The sequence below is a fragment of the Denticeps clupeoides genome, chromosome 10 (assembly GCF_900700375.1).
Source record: "Denticeps clupeoides chromosome 10, fDenClu1.1, whole genome shotgun sequence".
Taxonomy (NCBI): Eukaryota; Metazoa; Chordata; class Actinopteri; order Clupeiformes; family Denticipitidae; genus Denticeps; species Denticeps clupeoides.
The window spans coordinates 13,906,752-13,922,884 of NC_041716.1; the positions used below are offsets into that span (position 1 = coordinate 13,906,752).

The following is a 16,133-nucleotide window of genomic DNA, read 5'->3' on the forward strand; positions in this document are numbered from 1 at the left end:
CCTGCAGAAAAACAACATGATGGCTTTGGATAAAGAGGGCGATTAGTGCCACTGGGATGTAATCCAGGACTTTATCAACCCTGGATGAGTCACCTTTGTGGGAGGGAGTCTGATGGTGAAAGACCTGAAATCCCAGATGATCCAAGGAACATCAATGAGGATGAATCCAGACACATCCAAGAGAAGTATCTAAATTCCATGATCAGCAGCAGCTCAGTCACAAGCTTACTATTCCATCACAAGCTCATCAGAGCTCCCTGTTATAAAACAAATGATCTACAATTTCCTGGTTTATATTACTTAAAAAAAAAAAGAAAGAAAAGTAAAGACGAGTAAATATGTTTATTTCTCAAGAGAAATTAAGCAATAGGTCATTAATGACCACAACGGTTAGATTACAAAGCACATACAACACATTAGATTAAAAAGCACATAAAAGTCCAATACTAGAAATGAACTGTATTGAAAAGAAAGTGTTGGTTGATTATATATATATATATATATATTTTAAAAAAGGGTAAAAAGTACAGATCCCATAGGGCCACACATATCAATACTGACACCTAAAAATGTGTCAGCTGTCAGCATCTCAGAAATAGATTTAGAAGCTTCCTCATATTGGCAGACATTTGAGATGCCACAAGAAATGTGTAATAAGCTGTCTTCACCCATCCACCAAGTTAAAGGAAAGGTGCTCCTCACCAAGAGCAATGGCTAACATGATAGTGCCCCCTGCCATCAGCCCCAGGACCTGCAGGAGTAAGCGCGGCAATGGCCTCAAGGTGCCCCAGTCTCCATGTAGCATCTCTGGCATCTATTTTCAGGTAAGGGACACATTTAGGACAAGACGGGATCAAACATGACATATCCAGGTACAGAATCAAAAACTCACCATGTCTACCAGAGCCACATAGAGGAAAACCCCTGCAGTCAGTGTGAGGACCCAGGAGGACACTGGTGCCCAGTGAACCCCTAGCAATGTGCCCATAAGCACTCCCAAAAATCCCAGAGCTGAAGACAGCACACTGAAAACTGCTAGTCTCCGCATGGGCCAGCCCGCAGCCAGCAGCACTGCCAGGTCCCCTGAAGAAATTCAAGATTTTGATTGGTCACATGCATAGTTTCAGCAGTACAACATGCACTGCAATGTTTCCTGAATCACTGTACATTCTTAAGAATAAAAAAATAATAAAATAAATAAAAATGATGATCAGGTCCCTCTTTGTCCCTCTTTGCCATGAAAATGAACTTAATCCCAAAGTAACACATTTCCACTGCATTCCAGCCCTGCCACAAGAGGACCTGCTGAGATCATTTCAGTGTTCCTCTTGTTAACACAAGTGAGAGTGTTGAGGAGCACAAGGCTGGAGATCATTCTGTCATGCTGATCAAGTTAGAAAAGCAGACAGGATGCTTTAAAATGAAGGTGATGCTTGAAATTTTTGTTCTTCCTCTGTTAACCATGGTTACCTGATAGGAAACATGTGCAGACATCATAGTGTTGCATAAAAGGGCTTCACAGGCAAGAATATTACTGCAACTAAGATTGCACCTAAATCAACCATTTATCAGATCATCAAAAAGGTTCAAGTGTAGTGAAGAAGACTTCAGGGTTACAAAAAAAAGTCCAGCAAGCGCCAGGACCATGTGCTAAAGATGATTCAGCTGCGGGATCGGGGCGCCACCAGTGCAGCGCTTGCTCAGGAATGGCAGCAGGCAGGTGTGAGGGCATCTGCACGTACAGTGACGTGAAGACTTTTGGAGGATGGCCTGATGTCAGGAAGGGCAGCAAAGAAGCCACTTCTTTCCAAGAAAAACATCAAGGACGGACTGATATTCTGCTAAAAGTACAGGGATTGGACTGCTGACATTTTCTTTTGTTCAGGGCATCTGGAAAAATTATTGTCCAGAGAAGAAAAGGTGAGCGCCACCATCAGTCCTGTCATATGCCAACAGTAAAGCATCCAAAAATTCTAACAAACTCCAAGCACTGATTATGAAGGAATGGGTCACCATCAGTCAGGATTTGGCCCAGAAGTTGATTGACAGCATGTCAGGGTTAATTGCAGACCAACACTTCAAATATTGACTCTTTGCATAAACTTGATGTAATTGTGGATAAAAGCCTTTAAAACTTATCAAATGTTATAATTATACAGCACAGAAACAACTGACAAAAAGATCTAAAGACACTGAAGCAGCAAAATTGTGAAAAACATGTATTTGTGTCGTTCTCAAAACATTTGGCCATGACTGTAAATGTGTTCATGTGTGTGGTGTAAGTGTAACCACTGTTGGGCAGTAAAACCTTCCATTTGCTCGCTTTCAATAACCCTATAATCCACAACAGAGTGCCAAAGCCAGACCATTGTGGCAGTCACACTTTACTCAGTATTAATACTTTCTCCACTAACAAATAGTGCAAGAGATTAGAATTTCCAAAATAACCATAATGCTGCACTTACTAATCATTTTATCACTGTAGTTACAGTGCACCTTTGGAGAACTTTTGGCTTATTGCCCCTGAGATAAGATATTTGTAAATGAGATACTGTTTAATCATTTAATCTTTCTTAATATTGTGGCAGTGGTAACAAAACAGGAAGCTGATCAAGATATCAGTTTGAGTGTGATCATTTAAACTTGTAAAACCTTTTACTTTCTCTTGGTACACTGAGAGAATAGTTAAAAGTTCATAAGAGCCCAATTCTTAATAACTTTTATCTTTTAGAAACTAGGATGGTAGTAGTATCTAACACTTTTTATTCCAACTAATAGCTAAATTAAGATCAAATTAGTTTGTAGGTTAACCTTATTTTTCATGAATAACAACACTGTGTGCAAAAACGTTTTCTGAACCATCAAGGTGCCTCTGAGTTACCCTTGAGAAAGGTAACACCCCCACACACAGCTCCCTGGACGCTGTTTTGTGGATGGTAGTAGCCTAGTGGGTAACACACTTGCCTATGAACCAAAATACCATAAAGTGACAGGTTCAAACCCAACTTACTACCATTGTGTCCCCGAGCAAGACACTTAACCCTGAGTGTCTTCTGGGGGACTGTCCCTGTAACTAATGATTGTAATTCGCTCTGGAAGAGGGTGTCTTCTAAATGCCATAAATGTAAATGGAAACTTACCCAGCTCATGTGGAAGCTCATGACACAGCACAGCCACACTTGTACTAAGACCACCAGCCAAGCTCTGGGAAAAGGCGACTCCTTGGGGTGCAGGAAGGGAGAAACTGTTTTATTTGTAGCATGACCTGATTTAGGGGGACGAAATCCACCCAATTGCTTTGCTGTAAGCTGAGCTCGTGACAGTACAGCGACAAAATAATATAGGTGTGCGGTATATTTCACTGCATGTTGTTCGTGTCACGGCATACAAGTACTTTAACTGTTATTTTGCTCCATTTTTACTGAGCTGACAAGATCACTAAGAATTTAAGCAACAGTGTTCCCCTGACAGGGCAAAACAAACACAGCTGAGATCAGCAGCGTGTGCGGTCCCCTGCATGCAGAAAATAAGGAACCAAGAGAACAAGTTTTTTTTCTCACCAATGGCCAGTCCATCGGTGATGTTGTGAATACCATCTCCCATGACCACCATCCACACCAAGCTGCCTAGGCTAGTGTGATCCTGGCCGGGTGACCCATGGGAGTGTCCGTGCCCCGATTGTGCAGTTGTAGCAGTCACAGGGTCGGAAGACTCTGAAACAACAAAAAAATATATTCTATACACCATGTCTTCATTGCAGTATGGGACTAGACCATATGTCAGACACTATGGCCCCAGACACAGACAATTTAAACCTTAATGCAATAACAGTATTTATTGTTCGTATGGCTATTATGAAGCAGTTCACATACATTATCTGTACACAAAGACTAAAAAACATCTGTTACAACTCACCCTGCAGTGCAGGGCAGAGCTCCAGTTGTGGGTCAGGGTCTTGCTGTTTCTTCTTTCTTTTCTGATCATAAAATAGTCCAGCAAGCAAGCATGCAACATAAGTAATTTGCACCTCTGTACACACTGTTCTATATTGTTATATATTTAACATTGCATATAGTATCCATGAAAACCAAAGGGTATACATTCAGTTATTGTGTCACCTTCATTTGCTGTCTGAGGGCCAGCAGGCTCTCCACCAGGAAGAGCAGGAAGATTCCTCCAAGAACACTCAGGCCCTTGAGGATCGAATCCTGGTGTCCATTGTGTGGCGCAGAAGTAGCCTACAAGCAGTACATGCAAATGTCAGAAACGTTAAAGATTTTCATCCAAAAAGTAACTATGATGTGCACTGTCTCTAAAAAACAGATCCAGACACCTTCAGACAAGAGCACAAAATGTTAACAGGTGATTCCTTATTTCTAGGCACATACCCTTCTATTGCCTTCTGGATGCACAGGTTGATTGTTAGAAATATTAGAACATGTTATGATTTTTTTCTTAAGGACCACACCATGTGTACAGAAGTGCTGAATTGTTTCGAACATCATTACACTGCTTTTTCAGGCCTTTTGCTATAGTTCTCTAATATTAGTAGAAAACAGTAGATTTTTGGCCCTCAAAACCCATGGCCATGTATCAGAGAGTGTGTGATCTCTTATAATTTGCAGTTCTTGTTCAGTGTGGTGCTTGAGATCACATTTCCCATGTCTCTATATTGCCTACAATTAAAATCCTGATTCTTTTTCCTAGCTGCACTTTTTTTTGCAACCATACCCCATAAGCATTCTTAATTTACAGTGAATGCACACTTTTGGACATATAAAGCATCAACTGTTGAGACGTGCAACATACGTGCGGCAGGAGATGGAGTAAGGCATCCCCACACAAAGTGCCCACCGCCAGGGCCGCTAAGGGGCAGAGGACAGACTGAATGCAGGCAGGGGGCAGCAGTGGTGCCAAGCCAAGAGCCAGCAGGGAGGGCAGGCTGATGACAGTCAAAGCCAGACAGCTCCAGCCCATAGCTGCAACACACATAAAAAAAATAATAGTGCAGTGACCCCTGACACAAACACACACACACACACACACACACATTATCAGTTTTTGCATTTAACTGTATAAGATATCCCACACATGCACGCACCCTTGAGGAAAGCCATGTTTCCTTCTGTATCTGCATGGTCTGGCTCAGAGTGGCGGAGACAAACTCCACTGTCAATCTGGTAGAGTAGGGCAGGGCAGAGGAAGGTGAAGTGAGAGGGGGTGATGTGGGACGTGCTCCCCAGTCCAAAGTTCCACAGGAGCTGAGTGACATTCAGGCACTGTCAAGGACAGGAAGGAAATTGTTGAGGGAAATTCAGGACACACTTCATGAAACCTCATCAACAACTTCATTTGAACTCAGATAAGTGGAAGGTGTCAAAGCAGTCGACACGACCTGAACTTTGACCTTCAAAGCTGATATGCAGAGGTAATCAGCACTGAATACTGTACTGTGAACTCTAGCGGATTGTTCTGAGGTTTTTACTCACATGCCCATGGAGGTGTTTCTTTGTAGGGTGATCAAAGAGGATTGATGATTTACCAAAGAGTCCATGTTTACTGGTAATCAGAGACAGAATTATTAAATTATGGATTCAAATGTCATAAAAAGCACAAACACTAATCTCACGTTTCTAGAAAACATTAAAATTTTAACACTTGTTTCCAAAATCTGCAACTGATTAGTTGAACTTTATATCTAAATGCCCTAATGACAATTATGCTTTCATTATAGAAATGTAGGTTTAAAAAAAAAAAAAAAAAGGATTTTCCAGAACATTCTGTTTATATTATATTACTAGTTACATAACCTTGTATTCACACTCTTTTGGCGGCTAAATAGGCTGCCAGTCACACTCACATCTATAAGCCACCCCTGTCAGCCTGTCTCTCTTCTCTAGTCTTATATTTTTATCATGCCCAGGATGGACAACTCTGAATTTTGGACACACAGCTTTACAATGTTTACCTGTAATTAGACACAATAAAGCAAAGACTCAAGAGAATCATGTGCCATCTCACCTCTGCGTTTTGGGTGAGGCAGTTGGAACAGGCTGAGGCTCTGAAAGAGTGTGTGTTTGTGTAAGACCATCTGTCTGTGTCTGGGATGGACGTGCCCCTCCTTGTCGGATCTCCAGCATGCTGACCTCCCCCAGGCCCAGGCTGCCCAGCAGCTTCTGGAGGCCGTTGTACGTCAAGGTCCCATTGGATCCGTAATGCAGGAACAGTTGCTGCAGGTAGTATACCTGGGGTTTAACACATTAATTAGTGGGGCAGTGGTGGCCTGGCGGCTAGGGAAGGTTCCCCACACGCTGCTCGTCCTGTGCACCACGTGCTGTGCTGCAGTGTATCACAATGACAAAAACAATCACTTTCATCAGATGACGAATGCTACGCAGCCCTAGGATGTGACACCAATCACAAGAAATACTTTTCAATCCACTAAGAAACTAAAAAGTACCCCAGTTTTCTTAACTCTGTTGAAAGTGCAAGATAAATCCCTCTTACTAAACAATAATAATAAAAAAAAGAATCAAAGAAAATCAATGTTCCAGTGCTTTATTTAATTTGGTTTTGGCTCAATCAGATTTTTATCTTTATAAGATTAAATAAATGTGTAACCATAGAAATGGAAAACAATACTTTCTCAGATATTTGTGAATATATCCTACACAAGCTGTCACATTCTCCACCTACTAGTAAAAACATTTTTTGCAGCGTAACCAGAAAAACACAGATTATATTGTCCATACAGATTTTACTATACTGTCATACAAAAGTGATATTGTGAAAATACCGTAACTTCTTTTTTAGGCTGTCTTGATCATTTCCAATTGAATACTCTTGTATTTTGACTCAATGCTTGAATTCTGTGCTATCGTTCCTCAACAATAACGCCCAATAGTTACTCTGTTTCTAATTGACATTTTTATATTTAAACCAAGATACTTCATGAAACTACATTAAGCACCATGAATGCTGCTGTTGTATTACCATCATAAAGATGTGGTTGCCGCCCAGTCATATGACACAAAAAAAAAAACTTTCTGGATGTCCTCACCTGCTCCTCCACTGCATCCTCGAGATTTTCAGAGGGTCCGCTGACTTCTGACCCCGTTGGGTTCCGTGAGTCAAGCTCTTGTGTGGAGCTGCACCGCACCGCTCCGGGCATTAGCAGCATTCCCAAATGCAGGAACAACAACAGCCTGGAAGACTGGGACATCCTGCCATAGAGTGTCTATTATTAATAAAATATTAAGTTGAAAACAAACAAACAAACAAATAAATGAATTATAGAAGCCTGCTTAGTGTTTAAATACTTGTTTAGTGTTTAAATGCTGGTGAACCATGCAATTATTTCCTTGTACAAAAGAGTAAATATAAAAATGCTGGAGAGATCTATATATGCACACACACGTACAGTACACGCCAAAAGTTTGGACACGCCTTCTCATTCAATGTGTTTTCTTTATTTTAATGACCATTTACATTGGTAGATTCTCACTGAAGGCATCAAAACTATGAATGAACACATGTGGAGTTATGTATTTAACAAAAAAAGGTGAAATAACTGAAAACATGTTTTATATTCTAGTTTCTTCAAAATAGCCGCCCTTTGCTCTGATTACTGCTTTGCACACTCTTGGCATTCTCTCGATGAGCTTCAAGAGGTCGTCACCTGAAATGGTTTTCCAACCATCTTGAAGGAGTTCCCAGAGGTGTTTAGCACTTGTTGGCCCCTTTGCCTTCACTCTGCGGTCCAGCTCACCCCAAACCATCTCGATTGGGTTCAGGTCCGGTGACTGTGGAGGTCAGGTCTCCCCTTTTTGTTAAGTACATAACTCCACATGTGTTCATTCATAGTTTTGATGCCTTCAGTGGTCAAATAAAGAACACACACTGAAAGAGAAGGTGTTCAAACATTTGGCCTGTACTGTATGTCTGTGTACGTGTGTGTGTTTTTATATATATATATATATATATATATATATATATATATATATATATATATATATATATATATATATATATAGAGAGAGAGAGAGAGAGAGAGAGAGAGAGAGAGAGAGAGAGAGAGAGAGAGAGAGAGACCATGCACAATCTCTCCAGGAAGCCCAGAAACACCTTCGACATATTGTGTCTGTTGCACACGTTTTACACGGAGCCTTTGATTGAGGTCTCGACGCATAAGAAAATAAGGACTAACAGGCCTGACCTACCTGGCTCCATAGATCAGCTCCGCCACTGGATTCCCGTTCAAATAAGCGTTACCAGAACACAGCAACGCGGTGCAGCTCCCCGTCCGCTGCAGTTACACTGATTGTTACACCCCATAAAAGACATGTGAGTATACGCGCACCGAGCATGTGCTCTGGTTCTGTTTGTACTACCAACAAAGGGCTTATTGATTAAAGTTGATGACTTCTTTTTAGCTCCCTTGACGATTCGCATGTGCATTGCGGCAGTGATATATAAATACAAACCCTAAAATCGAATTTTTCCAGGTACGTAAAAAGTGTAGTGTCAAGTGACGCCAAATATTTTTAGTTCGTTACAAGGTCCCGCAATTCCAGTGACTTGAGGGAATGTTCGTTTCCTTTTATTCCCTTAACGTTTATGTGTTTTGCTTTCTTTATAATTTCGGAAACATTCATACACGGGCATAAGAAATATCCAGTGTTGCAGAAAACTTCGGAAACATTTCAAGTACCTTTAGTAGCTTTGTCGGTCTTTATTTGAGTAAATATTTTAATGAACTGTCTACGTTTAGTAGAAATTTCAGAGTTTAGATTCCCAACAGGTGGCGCCAAAGACGCGCCGAATGTGCGGAATATACTCGCTGCTGCGCCAATGTAAACGGCTTGCATACTTTGATTTAAACACATACTGTAAATTGTAATCCTCTCTCTATATGTTTATATATTTTTTGTTTCTTGGAACAAGCCCGGGTAAACGGGGAGGGATGCGCCAGGAAGGGCATCCGGCGTTAAATTGTGCGGACAGATTGAAGAATATATCCCAAAATAAGGCCTCGGTGTTTAAATGTCCCCAAGATGATCGCCGGTGTTATAGTTACTGTGTGATGGAGGTACGTGGTGTCGTGTGAGTCGGAATGTGTGCGCATCACGACTCGCGTCCGATTGGCCGACACCGGGCTTTTTCGGCAGGATGGGCGGGGCCGTCTCGGCTCTGTGCCCCGCCCCCTCGTTGCGTAGCAGCGGACCGCGTAGGTGGACCCGAGTTTCGCGGAGCGGCGCGGACGAGCCACGCTTTCTCGGATACAAGCCGCCTGTAAACACGGGAGCGCGTCCGCGGAGCGAGGTACTGTTCGCCCGCCGCGAGTGCGGGGCCCGGACTGCAGCAGAGCGTTTAACCTGACTGGACTGGTGTTGCTGTTAGCGGGGGTTAGCTAGCAGGCTAACGTTGACCCACGGCGGACGGTCTGTTTATGTTAAAGGTCCGTACATTTTGTTAGAGGTCAGCTGGACTGTTTGCACCGTCCCGGTACGCGTTCCGTTAAACGGCCCCTTTATGCTGTAATTCGACGGCGCGGTATTCCATTCGTTGGTCCACCGCCGAGGGCTGGTCTTCGCCGGCGTCGTGCCGAAATCTCACACCCTGCCGGAAATCTGCCCTCTCCGCCGCCGAACTAGTACCTACTTTCTACGAAAGATCCGCGTTCCCGTACACTTGTCTGCAGCGGCGCGACTCTTACGACCAGAATACGACGTGTGCCTTGTCGCCCGTGTCAGAGGTCGCGGCGTCGGACCATTTCCCCTTCACCCTCTCCGCCTTTAACAGCAGCGATACAAAATTATTCCAGCACTTTGCCCTTTTATTTCCAAAAGCGAGAAACTCACGCCACCCGTTTCATCAACACATGCGACAACCCACCACGTACATTCATTTTATCTTACGGGGGGGCTGCTTTCGGCGCGACACGGGCCTGCCAGTCGCCTGGTCACCCTACTGCCTTGCCTGCAGGTACAGCCTGACGTTCGTACGCGGACCGCGAAGCTGTCCGCGGTGTAATGCGACAGTGGCAGAAGCACGCATCGCGGTGGACGCGCCCCGGTCGCGGGTGTCTGTTCGCAACGCCCGCCCTGAGCCCAGAAGCCCGTTTAAATGTCGTAACGTAATCGGCCTGCCTACATGGCACGGCTAGCTGGCAAGCTAGCGGCGCCGCTTTTAGCTGCCGGAATCTCTGCTTGGCTCTCGGTGGAATCGTTTCCTAAACGCTCCCTCGTGTGATTTCAGCGAAACACAGGCGGCACCATTCGGTTTCCTTCCCGCTCTGCGGGGCTTTAAAGCCCATTCAGTGACCAAACCCGCGTGGATGCTAGTGCGCTAGCATGCCGCTCGTAGTGCGGATATCTTGTGACTGGACGTTGTTGAACGACGTTTCTTCTCTACCGCGCACGGTCGACGGGTTTATTGTTTTTTTTTTTTGATGAGACGCGAACCAACTGATTCTTACCATTCTGAATGTTTGTTGTTAATTTCGCGTTGTTGCTGTCGACCTGTTTACGTTTTTTAAATGCCGCGTAACGGGGTCACATTTTGGGAATGAACCTTGCTGATCGCCGGTGGCATCTGTTTTGGACCTGTGTACACTGTCATTGTTAAGTTGATGGGAACTGGCCATCCAGACCAAATGCTTTGGATTAATACGATACAGACTTCTGAAATCGAAGCCCATCATCTGAAACACACGATTCCCCGTAGGAAGAAAACAAAAGTAGTCACATGCTTTTTATTGTGTCCTGAATTTTACATTTCTTGACTCAATATTCCAAAAGGCATGCATAACATATGCTTGTATGCTATATAGAACCCTGAAACAGTTATTTGGATATGACTGATATTACAATAACCCCCCATAATAATAATCCTGGCACAAAACTGATGAGAAACATATCAGTAAAAAACAAAATATCATTGATCATAATGTTTCTCCTTTTTATATTTACAAAGATTTTAGTATATATAGCACCAAATCAAGTTATTCAGTATTCTGCTGAGTCTTAAGAAGGTATGTGAAGTGGTTAAAAGCAGAGGACACCGTGTGCTGTGCTGTGTATCACTATGACAATCACTTCACTTTCACTTTAGTTTCAGGGTGAGTTCTAGGTGACTATTGTTTTGTGCCCCTTACAGCATGTTTGTATGGTTCTGTCAGTATTGCACCTTTCATGCTTTTTAAGTTTGCTTTTTGAGTGTTGACAGAGAACTTCAGGTCAATGTATGTAGGATCCCCTCTACCCTGTTTTGCCGTTTTGTTGAAAACTCCTCGTCCTCTTCGTGGCGTACACTGTGCCATGCAGAAATGAGGTCACCAGCAGCCTGCTGGGACAGGAGACGTCTCTCATTTCAGCTGAAGGAAGTTAGAGAAGATTTGAGCCATGAAACATCAGAGCTGCCATCCTCCATGAATTCAAAAAGCAGAACAGGTTACCTGAGCACTCGATTTATGAGAGGTAATTGTTTTTTGAGGGGGTGAGGTGTAGTCTCCCTACTGGTGGTGAAAACATTTCTTGGTTTGATAAGGCAAAATACAACTTTTCCTTGAGGTCCCCTTGAGCAAAGCACCGTCCCCACACGCTGTTCCCCGGGCACCTGTCATTGCTGCCCACTGCAGGCGGGGGGTTAAAAGCAGAGGACACATTTCGTTGTCACCATGGCAAAAACAGTCACTTTGATAATAACTTCTAAAATGTGATTGAGACTGAATTGAGACTTAAAGAGTTCATTTGTGCTCACCCATTTTAACATTTTGGTGATGGTGAACGTAAATCTTCTAATAACAGTTAAGGGATTTTCTTTTCTATTGCTTCTCATTGCTTGGGTTGTAGGGAGGTCTAGATGCTGGTCAGAAAATGGTACTGCCCAGGCGGAATCTGATTCTGTAGGAAACTCTGGGTTCTGGCTCTAATTTTTTCTGTCAGACTCAAAGGAGTGGACGTCTAGGTTTTGATGGGCTCATATGACCTGAGTGCAAAGTGCAGGGAAGTCATTTGAATTGAAAGTGAAGAGCCTACTAAAGGAAAGTTTTGACACAAACATGACCATGTAATTATTGCCATTTCTAACAAATACTTGTTTCATATTTTTCTATTATATATGCTGTCAGAGGGAGGTTCTGGTTTCTGCCCTGAAGAGAAGAGACTTCAGCCCTGCAACCTATGAAAAAAATAACCCAGACATGAAGTCCAACGCCGTGTGACCTGTGAGTACTGTCTTATTTTTATGAATAATTCATTCACTTATTCATTGTCTTCCATAATTTTCCCCCTTTCAGTTTCCTTTTCAGTTTACAAAATTTTGTGGCCTTTTGTATGATTACTTCAAAAACGACTGCTCTAAGAAAAATAAATGCCTCTCAGCCAATCACAGGACAAGGTTGAGCTTTACTGTGGTAGAATAATGATCACATTATGGCTTGTTCTTCTGGAGATGTTCCATTTACATTACTCTGGAAATTATATTATATTATATGCATTTTTAATTTCAGGGTTTATCACTGCACAGTGCACATGCAGGTTGGCCGGGGGGTCCTCCTCCATAAAATCCTCTGTCCAGAGTACTACAGCAGCTTATGGCATGCGAGTCCTTTTGCCAAAATGCCATCTTTCTGGAATACACTACAGAGAGATGCAGGCGCTGTAACAATGACAGAGCCTCTGCTGAAGCTACTCATTTCAAAGCAGCCTAGTTTAGGTTAGGCGTCGCGCCCACTCAGTCTCTTTGCAGATTTTTATTAAATATCTAATTCCAACCTCTCATGCAACATGAGTAAATAGTTACTTATTGATGAGGATGACAGCCACATAGCAGCCTTGTGCTTCCAAGATTCAAATCCAGGCTGTGTCCTCCCTGCTTGTGCACTCATTTTTCCTAGGTTCTCTTGTTTCTCTTGGATTGGTGACTCTGAATTGGCCATTGTTGTGAGTCGTGTGTGTGTGCGTGCGCGCGTGCACGCTATTGTGGTTGAGTTCCCACCCTATGCCTAATGTGCCAGGATGGGCTCCTGTAGCCATGACTGGCAATGTAGAGCGAGTGCACATGATATCTACAGTGTACAGATTTAATGTGTTTTAATGTATAAGTAAGGTCATCGCCACACCAGATATATGCAGCTTTGCCTATTTCACCTTGGGATGTCTTCAAGATTGGTTATCTGTGCTGGCCACTTGTTAATTTTTGTAATTGTAATTTTTTACAAACCTGCCATACGGCGTATTTCCACACCCTTTCACTGTAGCGACCTGCATTCCCTGCACTATTCTGCTGAATTGAGAGGGTCCCAGGGATGTGCCATGGGCTACGACGTCACCAGGTTCCAAGGGGAGGTGGATGAGGACCTGCTGTGTCCCATCTGCAGTGGAGTGCTGGAGGAGCCTGTACAGGTCTTTGAATCTGTTTTCATTCAAATAAACACGGTTCCATGCTTATTAATGAGCTGTGTTTTGTGTTGCAACGTGTCTCTTTTTCTTATAATTTGGGGAAAAATTTGAAACCTATAAAAAGTTCCTGATTTGCACAGATCTGTTTGCCCTCTATACACAACTCTCAGACTTCCAGTGTTCACAGATTCTTTAACAGATTAAGATTAGTGTTCTGACTGGGTCACTGGAGAACATTTTGAATTTGCGATCATTGTTTTTTTGAAAGGCAGATTTCAGTTCTGTTTGCATTATTACATTTTGAATACAACTTTCCCTCAGTGAAGGATTAATAGTAATAGGCAAAGTATAACCACCTGAACGTTTTATATAACTGTATTCATATTTTTGCTTTAATAATACCTCATGTCCTGATTATATAAGTTCAAGATCAGATCATGTTTATAACAATTTTCTTTGTCTTCCTTTTCTGCCCATTAGGCCCCACACTGTGAACATGCCTTTTGCAATGCCTGCATCACACAATGGTTCTCCCAGCAGCAGATCTGTCCAGTGGACCGCACAGTAGTAACTCTGGCCCATCTTCGGCCTGTGCCGCGCATCATGCGGAACATGCTTTCCAAGCTCCAGATCACCTGTGACAATGCCAGCTTCGGCTGCACTGCCACGCTGCGCCTTGACCAGCTGCAGTCGCACTTGAAGGACTGTGAGCACAACCCCAAAAGACCTGTTACCTGTGAGGACGGCTGTGGGTGAGTGTGCTTTGTCAGAGTTGCCAGAGATGGCTCAGAACCTGGGCTGGCTGCTATGCTGGGCTCTATGAAAATTTCCAACCACAGGGAAATTACACCGAGGCACAGAATAGCCTGGTGGGTGAAACGGCTCCTCTTCATCCGGCCATGATGCTCTTGGTTATCTTGATTGTCAGCAAATCAGTTGCGAATTTATGAAAAAGTAAATGAGAATTGACCCCGACTATAATACTTAATTCCGTATTATATGTCTTAACTGTTCATTTTACTTCTATAATTAGTTGTGTTTAGGCTTGTCTCTGACCTTTTGCCGTATTATTTTAAGTGTGACTCTAAAAGGCGTATTGCATTGTAGGCTGGAGATGCCAAAAGATGAGATCCCCTCCCACAACTGCATCAAGCACCTCCGCAGTGTGGTGCAGCAGCAGCAGACCAAAATTGCTGAGTTGGAGAAGACTGCGGCCGAGCACAAGCACCAGCTGGCTGAACAGGTGAGATTGATGTGGCACTTTAATATTGAAGAGGATTTTGATTAATGTCTGAATCCCAAATTGTAATGTATGTTGAAATGCAATCGTTTTATGAACATGATTCGTTATAAAATAAAGAGAAAGATATTAAGTGCTACAAAGATGCCACAACTTTATAGGAACGTAGACGTCTGAGCATTTTTATTGATCTATGTAACAGAAACGGGACATCCAGCTCCTCAAGGCCTACATGAGGGCTATCCGCAGCGCAAACCCAAACCTGCAGAACCTGGAGGAGAGCATAGAATACAACGAGATCCTGGAGTGAGTTTTCATGTCATTGCTGGGAAATCTAATACAATGACTGGTTGTCCATGACCAGCCTACTGTGTTATTTCACGCATGTCCTTATTCAGCAGCGTGTGGAAACGCGGTATGAGTTGGGAGCTGTGCACAGCTTTATCTGCACAGCCTGATTATGCTTGACGTGACTGACTGTGCTGCAGAATAATCCCACACCACCAGACATGCCCTTGCAAATAGTAAATTGCAAGGTGTGGCAATTCTGCGGTCAGTGTAATGTGTAAAAATAACGAAAGAAATGAAAAATCCCGAAATTCCTTCTCCAAATGCAATGGAAAGTGTACTTATTATGTGTAAGAGGAGATGATAAACCATCACCGGCACTGGTGTCTGCTTTTTTCGATCGATTCGCCTCCTACTCTCAGATATGCGCATTGGTGAAATGCCAGTTAATCTGCACCTTGCTTTAAAAGTTGAGAGGCGAATATAAGATATTAGATTGAGATATTGTTTTATTCGAAAGTTATGCTGTTTTGTGTGTGAAAAGAGACTAAATAACAATATAACAAGATGTGCAATATTTTTGTAGGTGTAATAAACATATAGACAGTAAGTAGTCTTTATAGTGCTGGTGTGTTTCATTATTCATGTACGGAGGCTTACATCTCTGGGCTCTCCGCAGGTGGGTGAACTCTCTCCAGCCTGCCCGGGTGACCCGCTGGGGCGGCATGATCTCCACGCCAGACGCTGTGCTCCAGGCCGTCATCAAACGCTCGCTTATCGACAGCGGCTGCCCCCTGTCCATCGTCAATGACCTGATCGAGAACGCCCACGAGCGAAACTGGCCGCAGGGCCTGGCAACGCTGGAGACGCGGCAAATGAACCGGCGCTACTACGAGAACTACGTGGCAAAGAGGATCCCAGGCAAACAAGCAGTGGTGGTGATGGCCTGTGAAAACCAACACATGGGAGAGGACATGATCTTGGAACCTGGTCTGGTCATGATCTTCGCCCATGGGGTAGAGGAGATTTTATAGTTTCCAGAAGATTGCTGGTTCTGCCATGTTCATAGTTGTGTTCTTTTTTTAAATTTGCCCCTCATGGGTGATTTACTTCAAATAGCTCACTCCTCTCTGCACGCCAGAAGGTTTAATCAGTCATGGCCTGCAGAATGGACCTGCCAATCCCTTCCTTCTCCATGCAGA

The 16,133-nt window shown here is 43.3% G+C and overlaps 2 protein-coding genes across 5 annotated transcripts; one reads left to right on the forward strand and one right to left on the reverse strand.

Annotated features, from left to right (window-relative positions):
* Nucleotides 1–323: 323 nt before the first annotated feature.
* On the reverse strand, nucleotides 324–10,557 carry LOC114798824 (zinc transporter ZIP10-like). Of its 2 annotated transcripts, none has more exons than XM_028994821.1 (13): nucleotides 10,478–10,557; nucleotides 8,220–8,316; nucleotides 7,061–7,223; nucleotides 6,022–6,245; nucleotides 5,490–5,559; nucleotides 5,102–5,279; nucleotides 4,810–4,979; nucleotides 4,119–4,238; nucleotides 3,916–3,976; nucleotides 3,561–3,713; nucleotides 3,141–3,221; nucleotides 893–1,083; nucleotides 324–814 (listed from the first exon to the last, which is right to left on the reverse strand). In XM_028994821.1, the coding sequence occupies exons 3-13, from the start codon at nucleotides 7,220–7,222 to the stop codon at nucleotides 665–667; spliced, it is 1,560 nt and encodes a 519-aa protein (XP_028850654.1). In that variant the 5' UTR covers nucleotide 7,223; nucleotides 8,220–8,316; nucleotides 10,478–10,557; the 3' UTR covers nucleotides 324–664. The 2 variants fall into 2 exon arrangements, with proteins under 2 accessions (XP_028850654.1, XP_028850655.1); XM_028994822.1 differs by having other exon boundaries at nucleotides 7,061–7,237.
* Nucleotides 9,195–16,133, forward strand: LOC114798825 (E3 ubiquitin-protein ligase NRDP1). Of its 3 annotated transcripts, none has more exons than XM_028994823.1 (7): nucleotides 9,195–9,321; nucleotides 12,131–12,226; nucleotides 13,262–13,406; nucleotides 13,884–14,155; nucleotides 14,511–14,646; nucleotides 14,846–14,949; nucleotides 15,611–16,133. In XM_028994823.1, exons 3-7 carry the CDS (start codon nucleotides 13,317–13,319, stop codon nucleotides 15,963–15,965), a joined length of 957 nt encoding a protein of 318 aa, XP_028850656.1. In that variant the 5' UTR covers nucleotides 9,195–9,321; nucleotides 12,131–12,226; nucleotides 13,262–13,316; the 3' UTR covers nucleotides 15,966–16,133. The 3 variants fall into 3 exon arrangements, with proteins under 3 accessions (XP_028850656.1, XP_028850657.1, XP_028850658.1); XM_028994824.1 differs by having other exon boundaries at nucleotides 9,241–9,984; XM_028994825.1 differs by lacking the exon at nucleotides 9,195–9,321 and adding an exon at nucleotides 10,462–11,477.

What these genes read in the sequence shown, in the direction of transcription:
- LOC114798824 (XM_028994821.1), bottom strand. Translation starts at nt 7,222, where the DNA reads ATGTCCCAGTCTTCCAGGCTGTTGTTGTTCCTGCATTTGGGAATGCTG. An exon ending in CCCTCAGACAGCAAATGAAG is followed by an intron (nt 3,977 to 4,118) that starts GTGACACAATAA and finishes TTTTATGATCAG; the next exon opens with AAAAGAAAGAAGAAACAGCA. An exon ending in CACCGATGGACTGGCCATTG is followed by an intron (nt 3,222 to 3,560) that starts GTGAGAAAAAAA and finishes CTGCACCCCAAG; the next exon opens with GAGTCGCCTTTTCCCAGAGC.
- LOC114798825 (XM_028994823.1), top strand. Translation starts at nt 13,317, where the DNA reads ATGGGCTACGACGTCACCAGGTTCCAAGGGGAGGTGGATGAGGACCTG. An exon ending in TGCTGGAGGAGCCTGTACAG is followed by an intron (nt 13,407 to 13,883) that starts GTCTTTGAATCT and finishes TCTGCCCATTAG; the next exon opens with GCCCCACACTGTGAACATGC. An exon ending in AGCACCAGCTGGCTGAACAG is followed by an intron (nt 14,647 to 14,845) that starts GTGAGATTGATG and finishes TCTATGTAACAG; the next exon opens with AAACGGGACATCCAGCTCCT.